This window comes from Poecilia formosa, unplaced genomic scaffold (assembly GCF_000485575.1).
Source record: "Poecilia formosa unplaced genomic scaffold, Poecilia_formosa-5.1.2 Scaffold8, whole genome shotgun sequence".
NCBI classification, from domain to species: Eukaryota; Metazoa; Chordata; class Actinopteri; order Cyprinodontiformes; family Poeciliidae; genus Poecilia; species Poecilia formosa.
The window spans coordinates 1,932,874-1,952,355 of NW_006799947.1; the positions used below are offsets into that span (position 1 = coordinate 1,932,874).

Consider the following 19,482-nt stretch of genomic DNA (forward strand, 5'->3'; position numbering starts at 1 on the left):
ACTTTGAAAAACATGTTTATTCTCCTCTTACTTATCAATGCACCACTTTGTGTTTGTGTAGCACATAAAATTCCCCAAAATTACACTGTAATTTGTAGTTGCACCTCACAAAGAAACAAAAAAAAAATCAAAGTTGAGAATTTGGCTTTGCAATGTAAATGAATGGAAATTTGGCACCACTTATTTTTTAGGATTTTTCTTACTCAGATAAAAACAACGAAGTAGTTTTATCAATAGGAAAAGTATGCTAAAGTTTGTGTAATGCCTTGTGCTCATGAAAAAATTAGGTTTGCTTAATTTATGTGCAACAGTGCGCTTTAGACAATTACAAACCTTGGCATGTTTAAATTCTTTCATGCAAAACTAGACGCAAAAAATAACTTGCAGCACAGTGATTTTACTGAATTTTAGACAAATTAACTTTAAAACAAGTCTTAATTATGATGCTTTAATGCTTTTTCCTTTTGTTTTTCCTTTTTCGGGATGAATAGATGGAAATTTCATAATTAGTCAAGGTATTGCAAAGCCTAATCCCATTTAGAACAACAAGCAAACGAGCAAGACTTTTCGGCGATTAGGTCGAAAAGTTCCTACCGCAGCACTTTAACGAGAAAAACTACAACTACCAGTAGCACGAAATTCTTGATGCTTCCGGTCTATGGTTACCATGGGAGACGTTTGGAATCTGAAGCCGTTGATGGTTCCAGTCTGTCAACAAAAGCAGTAAAACTTCGTCTGTGAACCGTTTTGAAACGCTGTACCCATCGTTACTTCTTATAACAAAAGAGCGGCTTTACTAAGTACAGTTAGAAAAAACAAAATGTGTTTCCTTTTGTTTTCGTAGGTATTTAAAGCTAACCTAGCTAAGCTAACGGTGTGGGCTACAGTAAAAACGACGCATTCAAACAGGCCACGCGACTAATTTTAGCTCGTTTTAAGAGTCACATTTCCTCACCGAGACATTTATTGTATATTCGTATGTTAAAGTCAGAGTTAATATTATCCCGCAACCACCATGTTCATTTACCTCAGCAAAAAGGTGAGCAGTTAAACCACTGACAGTATGTGTCATATTGAAAACAACTTGCCTCTTACGTTCCTGTGTCCTGTAGATCGCTATTCCCAACAACATTCATCTGAAATGCCTGTCCTGGAACAAACACCAAGGGTTCATTGCATGTGGCGGAGAAGATGGTCTGCTCAGAGTGTTGAAGCTTGAAACACAGACAGGTAAGTTGAAAGTTTAAAACTGGAGTTCGGTTTCTTTACAGCTTTACTTGCTTTGTGTTGTGATAAAACAATAACAACAACAACAAAAACCTCCGTAATAAACAAAACAAAGATACAAGCAAATCAGCTGTAAAACATTTCCTAGAGGGGAGAGATTAAATAGCAATTCAAATGTGAAGCAGTTATTAATAAAAAAAAAAAAGGGATGGAAGTATTGCAGAAAATATGGGGAAAGTATCAGAAAAGAAGAACATTTCACAAAATACCAGAGGGTCAAGGAGTATAAGGAAAATATCAGAAGAGATGAAATTATTATAAAATACTATGAATTGATCATGTAGAACTTAAAGGTATGGTGACTGTTATGGGGAGAAAGAAGAACAACAACAACTGTAAATATCTTCTAATGCAATGCAACATGAAAGAGAAAGAATGACATGACATGGTACACAAGGCAATTAGAGAATAGTCATTGATGAAAACAGCTAAGGAGCAGTAAATACAACTAGAAACACTATTTTGTTATCAAGGGGGAAAATAGCTGTTATGGAGAATTTAGTTTGATGATAAGATAATGTTTCACACTGGTGTACTATACATGTTATGACACAAGACATGTAACAGACACAGCAAACCCCTGAAAGGAGGTCCTTTGGTCTGATGAGAATAAAGATGTACCTTTTGGCCCAGAAGCAAAAAGCTGAAATCTACCTACTTGAACTCAACCTGATAGTACAAAATAAAATTATTTTTCTGCTTAAGAAAAATAGATGCTTTTCTTAAGCAGGGACAGGGAAGCTGGACAGGGAAAACATCTGGAGACCTTATAACAAAAACCTCACAAAAAACTGAAATATTTGGAAGTGTATAGTACATACAGAATTTCACTTTATACAAAAAGTAAAATAGTTGAAGAGGTATGAATATTTTTGAAGATCACTTATAGAAAAAAATAAAGTAGAGCGAGTTTGTTTTATATCGACGTCATTACCTAATAATGCACAAGTTTGTTTTGCTGAATCCGAAAAACCTCAACCTTCAGTTAAATACCTGTTGTAATTGTAGTAAGGATTAATGTTCTGTATGTGTCAGAGTGTATTTATGAAATGTTACATAACATTTGTGTGACTGAGATTATGGGGGAAATAAAACAATAGGCATTACAGTTTAAAAGAAATCTGCTGAAACTTTAATAGGCTTACCACAGGTCTCCCAATGTTCAGTCTCTACAAGCACAAGTGGTACCACTCTATCGGTGGGACAGGCCTTCGGTTGTTCTGTAAATGATAAACGTACTAGAAAATTGATCAAAACTGTTGCTTTTAAACATCCATAAAGCAAATAGCTAAATTGAGTGTACTTAATTGTAGGTAATTATATCCCCATTTTGTTCTGCATTCTCATAATAAATTGGGCAAGTATTAACTTCGCAGTCACATTAGATTTTTGAATATTGTGATCACAAGAAGGCAGTAATAAATGTTTCCCTGATACTGTACAACTCACAATAAATAATAAATCATCTCATTAATGGTTTTACTGTTTTTAGACGACAATAGACTGAAAGGTCTTGCTGCCCCCAGCAACCTGTCCATGAATCAGACTTTGGAAGGACACGGTGGTGAGTATTGTGCTCAGCATTATATTGCATGATTGTTCCTGCATGAAGTGAAATTAATTTACACGCTAAAAGAAATGCTCCCTTACAATTTTTTTGTGGGGTGATATTTATACTTTTTGAGTACATCCAGCATCATAGTATAACAGAATAAGTTACGTCTGACTCAGTAGTAGCACATATTGCAAAGAAATATCTTTCTTCTTAAGATGTACGGCCAATAGGGTTTGATCCTTACGTTTGTTTTAGTCCAGCACTCTATTCTAAAATATATTTTTGAAATGCATATGTAATTGCTTTATGTGTTTTCTTTTATATTTCTTTTCTTTTCTTTTTTTATTATTTGTTTTTATGTTGGTAGTTGGTATGTTTATGTTTTTATATTCATACCAATTGTAGTATCCAAGCAAAAATGAGTAAAATAAAAATGATCTCCCTTTTCATACTTGAAACACCTTCAGGTGCAGTGCAGGTAGTGACCTGGAATGAACGGAATGAAAAATTGACAACCAGTGACCAGAATGGACTCATTATTGTGTGGATGCTGTACAAAGGTGAGGACAGCAGCCAAAGTAAGATTTTGTTTGCTTTGTAGCGAATTTGTGTTGCTTAGTTGTCAGCCTTTGTTGTGTCCCAAGGTGCATGGTACGAGGAGATGATTAACAACAGGAACAAATCAGTAGTGAGGAGCATGAGCTGGAACGCTGACGGTCAGAAGATCTGCATTGTGTATGAAGACGGGGCTGTCATTGTTGGATCGGTGGATGGTACTGTTACTTTAAGTGAAAACAATACGTAGCATTAAGGCAGTAAAAGTTCACATTTAGAAAGATGAAATTGTTTAATTTATTTTAACAAATTTATTCATTGCTTTATGAACACATGGATATAAACATCTTCAGTATGATTCTTGCATTTTGTATTCATTTGTAGGCAACCGGATCTGGGGAAAGGAGTTGAAAGGGAGTCAACTTGCTCATGTTGCTTGGTCTCCTGACAGTAAGATCCTGCTGTTCGGCATGGCCAACGGCGAAGTACATATTTATGACAATCAAGGAAACTTCATCGTGAGTGTGTGAACTTAAATGGAGTATATATTGTGAAACTCGGCCATGTTGAGCTGCACAACCTTCAGTCTTTCATGTTGTCATGGAAGAACATTATTAAGTTACACATTCTTTTGGTTTGGTTATAAAAGATTGTGACAGTTCCACCTGAACCCACTGTTTTTCTGAATGCTTTCTCAATTTAAAAATGTATAACAGCTTCACAATCTACTTTTTGCTTACTCTGAATGTTGTTACTTTTCAGATGAAAATGAACATCAGCTGTCTCGCCGGGGCAACCGGAGCTGTCAGTTTAGCTGGAATCCACTGGTACGCAGGAGCTGGGGGTTACAGTGAGCCGGACAGTCCGTGCCTCGCCATCTGTTTCGACAATGGAAGGTGTCAGATCATGCGCTATGAGAATGATGAGAGTGAGCAACCGAAAACCTTTTCACTCCTTGATTTTGAATGTGAGAGAAATGTTTTCTAACAGCCACTTGACACTACTTTATTCTCAGACCCGGTATATATCGACGCTCTGATGAATGTTATCAGTATCCAGTGGAACCACTGTGGCAGTGTGCTGGCAGTGGCAGGTTCCCTCAGAGCCACAAACATGGACAAAGAATTTAATGTGGTGCAGTTCTACACACCGTTTGGAGAGGCAAGTCTGTATATCAAAAAAGTATAGTATAAAATATAATTTCTATACTTCACAAAGACTACGGTAGAATCAATAACGTTAGTAAATATGAAAAGTAATAGAACGATGATAACCACCAATATAGTAACAAGTGGGGGTTAAAAAATCTTATGAAATGGTTGAAAAATGTTTCTTTCAATGCTTTACCTGGTGATTGCTTGTGTGCAGCATCTGAGAACTCTGAAAGTATCCGGGAAGCACTTATCTGGGATCTCATGGGAGGGAGGAGGCCTGCGAATCGCCCTGGCTGTGGACTCTTACATCTACTTTGCCAACATAAGGCCAGATTACAAAGTAAATACTAACACTCTTTATTAATACTGGCAGATTGTTTGTGGTAGACACTGCTAAATTCAAGAGATCCTGATGGTCTGACTAATAAGCTTGTTTCAAGATTTCTAGGTAAGGTATACTTGGATTAATTGTTTCAGGGAAAGACTTAACTTTAGGTCTGAATTACTCAGCAAGTCTTTAGTGTCAAGAGAAGTAAAGAGATTTGAGAACATAGAAATGACCGAGATGGTTTGGGTAATGCTTCTTACACTTTTCCTTGTGTTTCACCAGTGGGGCTACTGTTGCAGCACCGTGGTGTACGCCTACACAAAGCCAGAACGCCAGGAGTACTGTGTAGTTTACTGGGACACCAAAAACAACGAGAAGTTTGTGAAATATGTCAAGAACTTAATTTCTATCACTACCTCGGGGGACTTCTGCATCCTGGCCAGCAAGGCCGATGAAAAACAACCTCAGGTAATAAAGAAACAAGACATTGGTTTTACTATGACTTTAAAAACCTCCGTTTAGTCTCAGTGACTTGATTAATGTTAGAAAATAGAGATTGTTCTTTCATCTTGTTTTTCTAATTTGCTGATTTACAGGACGATGTTGGATCAGAAACCATGAATCTTGCGAGGGTAATGTTGGATTTTAAATCTCGCACTACAAAATAGTGTGATCTGTCTTGGTATCTAGGTCATATAATAACCTTCTTTTTATTTTTCAGTACGTCCTGATCCTCTGCAATTCTATTGGTACTCCTCTGGACTCCAAATACATTGACATCGGTTAGTCTAATACTGATTTTTCAAATTATTATTGAGAGTATGGAATAAAGTGCTTTGTAAATGTTTTATTGCATTACAACCACAAGCTTCAAAGTTCTTTTTGGGATTTTTTTTTCTTTTTTTTCTTTATTTTTTATTTTTTTGCTCCACCGACACAAACTTGCTCATAATTATTAAGTGGAAGGAAAGGATCTCTGTTTTTTATTTATTTATTTATTTATTATTTATTTTTTTTATATTTTTCTTTTACAAGTTATCATATGTGTTCTGCCCTCCTGAGTGGACACAATTTCTTCTCTTTGGTTGCAGCTGCCTGTCTTTACCAGTTCAACAAATGTTTGGCCGCTCTTTTTTGTAAAGTAATTTTGGATCACTCAGATTAGAGAACATCCTTCACAGACCAGCTGGGTCGATACTGAGATCAAATTTTGGAGGGAGTTGGTTGCAATCGTTTTCACTTGGGGGTACCAGAGTAAAGGGAGCCTAATGCATATCCTTGGCATGCTTTCAAAAGGTTTATTTGTGAAGAGTTTGAAAACCCTGCCTCATTTTCTGTCTGTTTCACTGTTATGTGTTAACTGAATGCATAAAATCTCTGTTCAATATGTTGAATACAATTTGTGGTTCATGACAAAATATGGAAAAGGTCTGGAGGTATATGAGTGCTTTTCCCACATAATCTGTAAAATAACAGAGTAAAAGCTGGCACAAATTAATTTCATCCCAAGCTGCCAAAAGCTAAGCAGGTTGCATGTTGAATTTTTTCTCTTTCTGGTTAGAACCATTATTTGTTACCATGACGAGGACACATGTCATCACTGCTTCCAAAGAAGCTTTCTATCTGTGGCAATACAGAGTGGCAAAGAAACTGACCGCCTTGGAGATCAACCAAGTGACCAGAACAAAGAAAGGGGGCAGGGAGAGGTGAGTCCAGACATGTTTATTACATTTTCCCTTATTATCAGCTGTGAGAAGGTTTACACACATATTTAGGAAAGAAAACAACATGTTTTCATAAATCTCTGCGTTCTACACAACCCATCACTCAACGCTTATAGTGGAGAACCACAGTGCTATTTTGTGCTTTACTGGCTCATCATTACAGTGCAAAGAGTTGGCCCTGAGAGCACAGTGAAAAGGATTCATTCATTCATGAAGTACCACTGAGGTTCCAGACAGTATGGTTGTGTTTTATTGCCCTGCCAAGACTAGCCTCGCACCCGGACCAAAGATCACACCCGAGGAACGGCAGCTGCTTGTCTGTGTGCTTTCTCTTGCTCATGCGCCCAGTTTCCGCTGTCTGCAGGTTCTATCACATCGACAGCAATCCATCTGGAGGCAACGATGATGATCCAGACATTTCAAATGCCTTTGCAGTAAGATATATTTGTTTTCCCTCTTTAGTATTTATGCATTCAAAAGTCCCAGTTTGGTAAAGTTTCCACTTTCGCTAAAAGCTTTTCAAAATAGCACCCTCCCTTCTATCTTAAGATAACAAAAGCACTTAAAGATGATTTTAACTATGTAATTAACATGGCTGTACGAATAAAACAAAGAGTTCACTATGAATCAAAAAGTATTACATTTCTTATTAATTTGTTCTGCTTTATTTTCAACAGACAACTCGAGATCCCATCTGCTGCATTACAGCAACAGATAAAACCCTGATAGTGGTATGTACATTTCTGTTTAATAGAAGAAAGGAAGTCAATTCAGTGAGTCAAGGCAATAGTTCTGTACTGTCAGTCAGCTTGTTGTCTCGCTGATTTAAAGTTTTGAAATAAAAGTCACACGTGTGTAAAAACATATCTTTGTAAAAATCAATCAATCAATCAATCAAATTTTATTTGTATAGCACATTTCAGCAGCAGGGCATTTCAAAGAAAAAAGAAATAAGTCTTTGTTGTTACAGGGGCGTGAGTCCGGTATCATCCAGAGATACACCCTTCCAAATGTAGCCCTCGTCCAGAAGTATTCCTCAAACAGCCGAGCTCATTATCTGTCTCTAAACTGCAACTCCAGGTAACCACTAACTGACATCTGCTGTGTTGCAGAATAAGCCAAGATAAGTTTTAACAATAATCTAAGAACATTATATTTCTGATTTTAAGTCTCATAATTTATCATCATCTTCAGTCGTCTGGCCATAATTGACATCTCGGGCTTGCTAACTTTGTTGGACTTGGAAGTTCGTCCTCCCGGAAGCGAAGGGACAGGAGACCAGGCCGCTGCAGGAGATCCGTCCAAGTTTGAGCGTAAAGATGTCTGGGACTTGAAGTGGGCAAATGACAATCCGGATTTGTTTGCGGTGATGGAGAAAACCAGGATGTATGTGTTCAGGAACCTTGACCCGGAAGTAAGCTTTTGAGTGTGATCAGAACAAGTGTACAGCTGTCTAATTTACAGTTAGAATATGTTAACACATCTCTAAATCTGTACTAAACAGGAGCCCATTCAAACCTCTGGATACATCTGCAACTTTGAGGATCTGGAAATCAAATCAGTTTTGCTTGATGAGATTATGAAGGTAAACTACAGTAATTAAGACAAGAAATAATCACAATGGTTATTAACTCAGTTTTTTAATTTTTTTATTTTAAACATTGTGAACTTAAAATTTGGTCACAAAATTATTTTAATGTAACATGTCAACATTTAACAGCTAAATGTACATTTCTTGAGATAACTACATAGTTTCAGTCCATGCACATTCATCAGATGATCATGGGTTGATTCTGTGCAGAATCCAGAGCGGCCAAACAAAGACAACCTCTTTAACTTTGAAATCCGCTCCCTGAGAGACAGCAGAGCACTGATTGAGAAAGTGGGCATTGAAGACGCTTCACAGTTCATTGAAGACAATCCTCACCCAAGACTCTGGTGAATTTTTCATAACGCGGTGCTGGAATTATTTTCCCAGATTTCTTTTGTTGATGTTTATAACTTACTCTTCTTTTTTGGAGCAGACATGTAGCTCGCACTGTAATGTTGACTTTTTGGAGTGAAAAGATTGTGAAAACCTTAAAGTAATAAAACAAATCCACTTTTAAAAGGTTCTTAATATTTGAACTTTTCTTTACCCTACCAACAGAAAAGTCTAGCTCCCATATGAGTACAAACAGCAGTTTGTGTGAGTGTTTGCAATTGTGTGTTCTCTGGGTCAGGTGTCAGTTCTTGCAGGATCACTTAAAAACTGGCTGTAACAACAAAACCAGCCTTCCTTATGTATTTGTCATAATCTGTAATAGTAATCATATTTACCATCAACTCTAGGCTTTTCCACTGAAGAGTTATTTCAGAAATCTTGAGATGTATGCAATTGACTTGGATAGCAATAAATAAACTGAACTGAACTGAACTGATTCTAAATGAATGCATGTCATGCTATGTAGCCCTAATATTTGTAACTTAACATAGTGTCTCTACATGTTTCATTGCTAACCTACCAGGCACCTCCTGGCCGAGGCAGCCCTACAAAAGCTGGATCTGAAGACAGCCGAGGAGGCATTTGTCCGCTGCAAAGACTACCCGGGCATTCAGTTTGTCAAGCGCCTGGGCAACCTGCAGAGCGAGCCCATGAAACAAGCCGAAGTGGCTGCCTACTTCGGCAGATTTGAGGAAGCTGAGAGCATGTATCTGCATATGGATCGGAGGTACATGGAGACACTTTATGCCAACTTCTCTTGAATTTCAATCCGTTATTTATATGTGACGGTGCCTGTCTCGGTAGGGATCTCGCCATCAACCTAAGGATCAAGCTGGGAGACTGGTTCAAGGTTCTGCAGCTTCTCGACACAGGCTCTGGATACTCAGATGACGCTCTGCTTGCCCAAGCCAATAATGGCATTGGAGATTACTTTGCTGACAGACAGAAGTGGTATTTAATTCTAGTTTTCATCTTCTAATTGTTGGGAGCATTTCTACATGTCAAGTAGAAACAATGACAACAACAAAAAAAGTTTTCTTTGTGGATTGTTGTGTAATTATACAATTATGACGTCTTAGTTTGGAGGAAAATGGGGAAAAATTTGATTCTGAAAAGAAACAATTGAAGAAGAGAGTAGCCAAAAAGATTGATCTCCACCACCCCGTTTGTCGTTCAATTCTTTTTTGTTTAGGGTAAAAAAGGAGCTGAATCATTGTTCTCACTTCTAAACATCTTCCTTTAAAGGGTGAAGGCAGTCCCATACTACCTTAAGGGGCGTAACCAAGAGAGGCTGGCAGATTGTTACTACAAGTTGGAGGACTACAACGGCCTTGAGCAGCTAGCTGCAGACCTCCCTGAAAATCACAAACTATTACCGGTGCACCAAACTTAAATAAATTATGTTTTGTTCCCATGAGATTTGCGGGCATTTGGACAATTTGTAAATTTACATCCTATCCCATTTTATTGCCTATCTGTGTGTAGGAAATCGGAGAGATGTTTGCCACAGTGGGGATGTGTGAGCAGGCTGTGAAGGCCTACCTCAAGTCCAACCAGCCAAAAGCAGCGGTGGACACATGCGTCCATCTGAACCAGGTGAGAACCAGACGGATGAGCTGTGGCGCCGGAGTTTCCGAGTGACGCACGGATCCTACAAGATCAGCCAACCTGGATCCTCCTGCCCACCCGCTCACAGATATTTGGCTCTTGAGTGTGAATCCTGCTCTAAAACTTTTATCTTTGCTGCAATAGCTCTTTGGTTTGACACAATGTAAAATGATGAACATTAGAGCTTTTGATTTTATTAAATTTTACATTTATAAGCGGCCCTTTATATATGGGCCGCTTATAAATAAATCACTGCAAAATGTTTTGCAGTGATTAATCAAAAAAGGACTTGATGCTCTTTCTCTTTAATTGCTTTTTCATCAGTGGAACAAAGCCGTGGAACTGGCAAGAGCTCACAACATGAAGGAGATCAAATCTCTCCTTTCCAAATATGCCTCTCATCTTCTGGAGGAAAATAAAACTCTGGAAGCAGTGGAACTTTATCGGAAAGCTCACCACTTTCTTGATGCAGCTAAACTCATGTTTAAGGTGGGCTTAAAGTTTTATTTTTATCATTACAAACAAGTTTTTTTTTGTTGTTGTTTTTTTTAAATGTTTTATTATATTCAGGTCAAAAAGTCTGTTCATGACTCCCTGGAATTAAACACCTTTCTTGGATAAAATCTCTCCTTGGCTGAGTGAGATTTGGCCAAAATTGACACTAACTTACTAAGCCACAAGTAAGATTTACGAGCTGCTGGAAGAACTCCAGGCTCAGGGTTTGCTGGGTGTTTTTGGCTGTTCAAGCAGGAAGTTTTTACATTTTGGATGGCATTCTTTTTTTTATTTTAAAAGCAATGAATAAAACTAAGATTAACGTCTCTTACTGGTTCAGGCTCCTCCTCACAGCTCCAGTTTGTTAGTAGTAATCTACACTTACCAACCAAACAGTACTTTATTTGCAAATGTCGAACGGTGAATTGAGGAGTGTGATCGGGACTTCTGATTATAGGTAGCGGACAAGGAGGCAAAGAAAATGAGTCGACCTCTGCGGGTGAAGAAGCTTTACGTTCTGGCAGCTCAGCTTGTTGAGGACTACCATGAGCAGGTGAAGGCATCCCAGCAGATCAAAGCCAAAGGGAAGAAGTCAGAGGTAATTTAATTCACTTCATCTGTACCCTGTATTTAGTGTGTAGTTAGTTTCTTCAATAAAGCTTAACCACAAATATTGCTTTGGACCATTCACAAGCTTACTGAATCAACATTATGTACTGCTGTGTGTATCATTATTTGTCATTAGGCAACATTCGCACTTGCTGGCCTTCTGGAAGAAGATGCGACGTCGTCAGACAATCGCATCGTTGACAGCGCCTGGCGTGGAGCTGAAGCGTATCACTTCTTCCTGCTCGCTCAGAGGCAGCTCCATGCAGGCTACCCAGAGAACGCCACACGGACAGGTGCGGAATAATTCCCACTTACCTAAAATTATAAATATATCAATATAATTTAAATGTGTATAAATGATTACGGTATTTCTTACGATGATTGATAAAAAACAGCTCATATTTGTGGAGTTTGAATAGATTCTGTTAATTACAAACCAGATTCATCAGATCGTTTTCTACAGTCTTTAAAAGATAAACACGACTAGATTATTATTTTTAGAAGTCTTCTGCCACCTGGTGTTCAAAAATTATCCTGAAATTATCCATTGAAATGTTTCATTGAGAAAATCTCCTCCCAAACCCCCACTGTGAATCATCTAGCTCCTCATGGTGTTACAGTAACAGTCAGAAACTTGCAGATCAGATGTAAAACATGGACCTGTGCAAACATCAATATAATCAATAACTATATTTTCTAAAGTATCATATCTTTGCAAGTCTTAGGAATCACACTACAACAATCTGTGCTCATTCTTGCCTAAACCTAATGGGCGTATGAATTACTTATAATCACAATCACTCATAAATAAACTTTATAGACTCCATTAGGATTTCCAGAATAACTAAATGTCTCAGAAATCAGAATTGTAGTTTAAAGTCAAACCCATTTCTAAATCAGATGAGATGAAGATGATGTAACGATTGTTTTTACTCAACTGAGCTTTGTGTATGTATGACATGTTGTCTTGTGTTACTTCATTCGCCAGCTGTTGACAAAGCCAGTTAGTCTAAAGCTTAAATCTGCTGGGAAATCTTTCAGTGGAAATTTGTCGGTTTGTAGACCCACTAAACTTTGCCTCGTGTTTTCCATCTTACAGCCCTTCATCTTCGTGAGTACGAGGACGTCATCCCCGCAGTTGAGATCTACTCCCTGTTGGCTCTGTGTTCTGCAGCGAACCGGTCCTTTGGCACCTGCTCAAAGGCCTTCATCAAGCTGGAATCTCTGGAGAGCCTCAGCTCTGAGCAGCGGCAGCTCTACGAGGATTTGGCCCTGCAGATTTTCACCAAATATCCCCCGAAGGACAGCCGCGTGGTGGAGGCCCAGCACTCTTCAGAGGGGTGAGAACGCCACAGTGTGAAGATCAAACCCTCATTATATCCATAGACATTTCCACTGTTAGAGTATTGACTCAAAACAATACACTATAAACAATAAGCCTTCTGCAAAGAACACCAAGACCATCCTTGGAAGTACGTATGATTATGTTAATGACATATCAGAGCATAGGGGGTCTTTATCTTCCTTGAAAAGTGAATTTTTAAAGTTGCCACAGCATTTCCTGGTATTCCTTCAACCTGTTCTGCTTTTCTTTTTTCATTAGAGCTGAGGGAAAACTGCCCACATGCATCGTGACCGGTCGTCCTATCCAGGAGTACCAGTTTTGGATGTGCAGCGTGTGTAAACACTGCGCATTGGAACAGGAGATCAGTAAATATAACTGTTGCCCGCTGTGCCACAGTGCACTAGTGTAAGGAACAAAAGTTGCCTGGCAGGACTCTGTTTCAGATAGAAAAGGGACGTTTTAAACATCTGCCTTTTATTTTGTGCTAAATGTTCAGATCTCCTAAAAAGGCAGACACGTGGTTATTAGAAACAAGCAGCTCAATGAATACATGCTGTTGACAGTTTCACAGCTTTGTTTCACTTTGTATATGTTTGAAAGTTAAATATATTTTGTCTTCAAATGTTTTAATTTCTTAAGCATAAGAAGTTTGTATCTGGTTTTACAATAAAGTCAAAAGTAAATACACTCACTAAATTCTCAGATTTTTTTGGGGGGGTAACTTAATTTGTTTAATAAATAATACAAGTTCTCAATTTTATATTAACAAGCAATTTTAATTTCATTTATTTTGTCTCTGTCTTTTGTTTCTCTGAGATTTGAAACAAGGGTTTTAGATCCAGGAGTGAAAACCCAGACTTTGCTCATCCCGATGACACCCTACAATACACAGTATTCTCAAAAATCCAGCTTTATCTGTGGTTTGTGAAATTTAGCTGGTATGGAAATTAACTCTAAACAATATTTCCTCAACAACAACAAAAAAAAGACCAGAGCAGATTTGTTTATCCTTTTGCCGTTGCATAAATATCATTTAAACATTTACGGTTCTGGAAGAATGTCAGTGCCCAGCATCAAAGCATATTAAAATCCTTGGAGATCTCACACGAGCTGCAGCGCCATGGCCTGTCCATGCATCACACATGAAAGTTTAAACATCTTAAGAGAGCTTGTCCCAGCCTGGGAGAAGCTGTGCAGAGTTTTCAGTCTGCTGTTCGCTCACATGCTCCTGCAGTCCGGACTGAGCAGAGCCACTCGACAACACAAGGTCAGGTAACTTTATGCTGCCTCTTTGTAACAGATGTTTGTTTGTTCTTATAAGTGTTAGTGATACCACTAATCATTTTTTGTCTAGAATATCCTTTTAAAAAATGCTATCAGTCTCTGCCATTATTTCAGTAGAAATGACTGCTTTACCGGCTTTACATTTCGTCTTCTGTATTTCATTTAGACGTGGTGCATGAATGACGTTCAACATGACACCTGTGTTCTGGTCTGCAGGGGCTCTAAACAGGAAGGAGTTTGACAGCAGCAGGTGCTTCATCATGGTATACGGCAAAGTCCTTCACCAGGCTGATGGCTGCTTCATTAACATCAATGTCGGAGGATTCAGGCAGCGCATGGCTCACTCTGTCCTGAGGAGATTGCCACAGACCCGCCTCGCCCGCCTCCTGCGCTGCACCTCCAGAGCAGCCATTTTGGAGCTCTGTGACGACTTCAGCTCCTCTGAAAACGAGTTCTATTTCGACCGCAACCCAGTTTTTTTCTGCTCCCTCCATAACTTCTACCTCACAGGGAAGCTCCACTTGGTTGACGGGTTGTGTGTGGTCTCATTTTTCCAGGAGCTCGAGTACTGGGGAATCAAGGAGCACCACCTGGATTTGTGTTGCAGCAACAGATTTCAGGAGCTGATGCGGAAGATATGTTTGGATGAGAGGGATGATGATCAGCACCGCCAAAGCTCAGGCTCCTCAGCTGAGAATCTTTCCGCTTTAGAGGACGAGCTGGAAGAGTTTGAAGGCTCCTGGTGTGCAAATGTTCGCAGGAATATCTGGATTCGACTTGAGAATCCCAGTTACTCCACCTCAGCCAAAGTGTTGGCTGTGTTGTCTGTGAGTGCCGTGGTTGTTTCCATTGTTTCCATGTGTTTGAACAGCATGCCAGACTTTCATCAGGGGGACTCTGATGAAAAGCGCATAGAAAACCCACTGCTAGTCCTGCTGGAAAACATCTGCATCCTTCTGTTCTCGGGAGAGTTTATTCTTCGTTTGGTTGTTGCTCCTTCAGCCAAGAAGTTCTTGAGCAGCGCTCTGAACATCATCGACTTTTTGTCCATCCTCCCTTTCTATGTGACTTTAATCTGTGATAACACAAAGAAAGACGGGAGTAAAGAGCTGGAGAATGTTGGCAAAGTGGTGCAAATCTTGAGGCTGACCCGAGTGTTTCGTGTTTTGAAGTTGGCCCGTCACTCAGCTGGACTCCGCTCTCTCGGCTCCACACTGAGGCACAGCTCCAGGGAGATGGGGCAGCTGCTGCTCTTCTTATCTTTGGGGGTTTCTCTCTTTTCTGCTCTTATTTACTTTGTAGAGAGAGAGTCCAAAGAGTCACAGCTGCAGACCATCCCTGTCGGCTGGTGGTGGGCCACCATCAGCATGACCACTGTGGGCTACGGTGACACAATCCCAGTTACTGTAGCGGGGAGGCTGATAGGAACCCTGTGCATCGTTTGTGGGCTGCTTATTGTTGCTCTTCCTATTACTAACATCTTCAACAAGTTTTCCAAGCTTCATCAGAGGCAGAGACGGTATAGTTTGAGGTAGAACACCTTGAGTAAATGAATTCACATAAATATTTATTAGAATTTCAGAGCATTCGTTCACACAGTTCTTTCCCAACTTCACTGTTGGAGCGAGTGTACTGATCTGTATCCAAATCTGTTTCAGTGGCAGCTGAGAGCATTTAGTGCAGCTGTCAGTACTTAGTCTGAGGTTTCAGCTCAGATAAATATTTAAATCAGCACTTAGAGACATCTAGTTCATCCTCCTTTGACACGTCTTCACACTTTAAATCACACGGTGCCTCACTTAGATTTTATTTCACTGCTTTTCTGCATGAAAGTCACCGTCAGCAGGACAGCAGCCATCTCAGAATCGAGAAGGTCCTTACACAGACATTCTGCCTGTACAAAAACTGATTACATTCATCCTTTCTTGCTGAAGAATACATGCAGGGCAAATAAAAACAACAAAGAGCACATTCACCAATAGAGACGTGTGTAAAAATAGCTATAACAGGATCAAGTTTGCAAAATTGCAATTTTATTGCTGATTAAACCAGTTGAAGATGTAAAAGGAATGGCATCCTCAAAGACACTGCCTTCCTTTTCACAGATGATACTCCACTTTCCTCCAGAGTCTAAGCCACGTATGGTAGGATTTTCTTTCATGACAAATAAACAAATGCAAATATATGTAATTATTCAGTTATGTGTGATGTGACGAACGCTCAATCTAAAAAGATGTTTTTGCCCTTCTTACATATTTAGAAGCATAAAACCTATGTACTGTGTAAATTATGTGTCAGTCTTAAATTAAAGAGCTACAAATTTATATCTAATCTTAGGTTTTAGAACAAACAAAAATGTCAAAATACTTTAAATTCACCTTATAATGGAGAAGGTAGTATGTGCATTTCATGATAGTTCAATGGAAGTTTTTGAAGGTTTTCTGTCCGTTCTTAGAACGCAAAGGAATCTGTAAATTGTAGGAAAGAACCAAGTAAGTCCTGGAAATATTATGAAGGTATAAGTAGTACAGTCAAATTCAAGAAACCACTTGTAAAAGTTTGAATTGACTATCTGACCCAATAGGACCACGCCTAAAAACTCAACTTTTTAAATTCCATCAGAATCGGGATACTTTAATTCTCGTGGTTAATCTGGGTTTCTGTTTACAAAGTAGCATTAAATCCCAGCTAACGTCATGAAACTCTGTCTGAAACAACCTTAATAGTCTCACTAATGTCACACCAAGCTCTCTTCAATTCTGTACAATAGAAAATTTCTTTCGTGTTGCAGGTGAAAGATTTTCTGAATCATAGTGAAAACAAACATTATAAGCGTGCATGTCCGAGCAATGATGCAGCGCAGTGAACCTGTAGTTCAGGTTATTAAAGCCAAGCCTTCTTCTTTGTGTTGTAATTCCACAACAGTTCCACTTGAGGGCAGCAAACGCTAAAATGTTTGCCATTGCACCCAGAAGAAGAAGCCTCAGCCTTTTTACCAAAATTCTTATTAGCAGGAAACGGAAACAAAAAAACAAAGTTGAACCCTTTTGACAAAAGTCTTGTATGAAAAATGATCCTGCTCTCTCATGTGTGGCTAATTTTTATCCAAACGTTTAGTCTGAATAACCAGAAAATAATCAGAAATAGCAAGTTAGAAGGAATCCATGATCAGAAGAACATATCGTGGCTATTTTGTCTGAAAATCCAAACTTACATGCACGTGTAAAATTTTAAATATGCTTATTTGCCATCATTGACTTGATAAAAATACAAAAACTCGTCTTTATGCCAGAAATAACATGATAAAATGATCCACGATCAGAACTAGATAACCTATTGTTGCTATTTTACTAAAAATCCAAACTTAAATTCAATTCTAAAATGTAAAATGTGTGTCATCAGTGAATTTATGAAAAATACAAAAACTGATCTTTTCAGCCTAAATTGGTGTTGCATCCAAGGTCTTGAACTTCTAGTAATACACTCCACGCATAATAAACTTAGTTCTGCTGGTTAACATTTGTCGGCCCTGAAAAAAAAAAACAGTTTGTGATCAACTTGACAACAGTGACTGAACTTTTTCTGATGCTCCTTTCATGTTTTTCTCCAAAACAGAATATGTTTAGTTGTGTCTAGTTGAACTAGATTTGCCACAGTTTAACAAAAAAGATCAAGGTTTTACGTGAAACGCTGTAGTTAGGCCTAACTAGTATTTTCATACTGAAACATTTTTGCATGGATATTTTTTATATTTCTTTGGAATAGTTTAAAGCTACTCTTATAATTTTGAAAATTTGAAGATAATTTTGTCTTTATGTCAAAATCTGTATATGTCATTATTTCTTAGTCATGTTGATGCAATACATATAGTTCACAGTGGGATGTGGACAAATATTTCTCTTAATATGTACTCTCTTGGGGCAGATTTTCAGCTTTTTGTAGATACCTGATGTCTTCATCTAAGTCACACAACTGCAAATCTATGATAGATAATATATAAACATCTATGTTGATGATATTATGACATTGTATGTTATCTGTTTACTGAGAATCCTACAGCAGTTTGAGTCATGACTTAAAAATGTAATTTGAGTTCTTGAAAATGGTTTTCTGTGTTTTATCACACTTATGACAATATGAGTGTTTGAAAATGTCTGTATTTTAGAAATATAGAGGTGAAGTGGTGTGGGTTTTTTATTGTTCTTCAGGACATCATGACTTATTATCTTTCCTCACTCCTGGATTATTTTTGCATCATTTATTGCTGAGGCATCAGCCAAGTTACATCACCTTTTTCAGGAGAAATAGATATTCTTGGCTTAACACCGTTTAGCTCACAGTCACATGTGGACAAATGTTATTTCTAAATAAATTCACTGTATGAGCAAAATGACTGGGGCTTTTTTACTTTTTTTATTTTCTTTTTTTTATTTTCATGCACATTTGCGCCAGCTGCTGTATCACGGTATATGCTGATGACATTCTGATATTTTCTGTTAAGTAGTTATTCATGAAAAAATGCTTTTTCTGTTCCCTTTTATTACTATAGACAATTTTATTACCTGAAGGTTTCTGTAATTTAAAAGGAGTAATGGAATTGCTAATGCTTATTCAGGATACAAGGACGTCTATTGTAACACTTCAGGATTATTTTGAGTCTTTTACCATGGAAAGCCTCTACACTGTTGTTTTGCACACATAAAACAAGTGCAAGCTGAAATACACCTTTTTCTACTACATGTAGAAAATAAGTTAATTCCTGTTTAATTGCAATTTTTTTATTGCATTTTTTATTTTCGATTTCATGCATTTTATTTTTTGCTCAATATTAAAGTAAAAAATATATATAGTTTGTATTCCTCATAGATGGATAAAAAAAAATAGAAGTGCTGAGGAAAGCTTTGATTTTATTTTGTGCCTCATATGAAATGTATTTGTAATATTGCCATCATTAGCAAAAGTAATGGACCTAAATTAAAATCTCGACATCCGGCGACCTGAACGAAAGCATGAAAACAGACATTTTCCAAGATGAAAATTATTTTATTATTACTCTTTTAAATTAACAAACACTGCTATACATATTGCTGTTTTTATTCATTTTGAATCATTTTGAACAGTTAAAGCATTTGGGAAAACAAAAAAGAAGAAGAAGAAGAAGAAATTGTAGTTCAACAGGCGACAGACAGCAGATGACATGTACAGTAGAACATCTACAGTCGATGGCTTTCCTATGTGTGTGGAGAGGGGGGGCTCCAGAACGCTCCGACATAAAGACATTTAGACGGTTTTGGTTCTCAGATCTGTCCCTTTGTGCTGTCCAGCCAAATTAAAGATTCCCCCCCCCCCGTTGATTGAAAACAGCCAGTCAAATTAAAATTACATCAAAAAACAGCTGACGAGTTCTTTCTAAACGAGTAGCAGCAGCTTGGATTGGCTTTAAAATGTAGTTTTCTGCATCCGGGAATCATCTCAAATTCTTGTCATTAGAAAAAGAAAAGGGCTGTTTGGGTTCAAACCCCGTCGCGTTAAATTCATATGGAATGTTTCAAGT

The 19,482-nt window shown here is 38.1% G+C and overlaps 2 protein-coding genes across 2 annotated transcripts; both read left to right on the forward strand.

Moving 5' to 3' along the window:
* Positions 1-652: 652 nt before the first annotated feature.
* On the forward strand, positions 653-13,332 carry LOC103154104 (WD repeat-containing protein 35-like). Its single transcript, XM_007575280.2, has 28 exons — positions 653-1,039; positions 1,113-1,230; positions 2,780-2,851; positions 3,310-3,402; positions 3,487-3,615; positions 3,782-3,915; positions 4,160-4,325; positions 4,413-4,558; positions 4,766-4,891; positions 5,162-5,347; positions 5,476-5,511; positions 5,601-5,661; positions 6,441-6,585; positions 6,968-7,037; positions 7,281-7,334; positions 7,574-7,683; positions 7,798-8,017; positions 8,108-8,188; positions 8,405-8,541; positions 9,111-9,314; positions 9,392-9,538; positions 9,833-9,965; positions 10,073-10,183; positions 10,520-10,684; positions 11,148-11,288; positions 11,436-11,592; positions 12,399-12,639; positions 12,903-13,332. Exons 1-28 carry the CDS (start codon positions 1,016-1,018, stop codon positions 13,051-13,053), a joined length of 3,558 nt encoding a protein of 1,185 aa, XP_007575342.1. The 5' UTR covers positions 653-1,015; the 3' UTR covers positions 13,054-13,332.
* A 70-nt stretch (positions 13,333-13,402) lies between these two features.
* LOC103154116 (potassium voltage-gated channel subfamily S member 3-like) lies at positions 13,403-16,113 on the forward strand. The gene has a single exon (XM_016662301.1). It carries the CDS (start codon positions 14,108-14,110, stop codon positions 15,461-15,463), a length of 1,356 nt encoding a protein of 451 aa, XP_016517787.1. The 5' UTR covers positions 13,403-14,107; the 3' UTR covers positions 15,464-16,113.
* Positions 16,114-19,482: the final 3,369 nt, after the last annotated feature.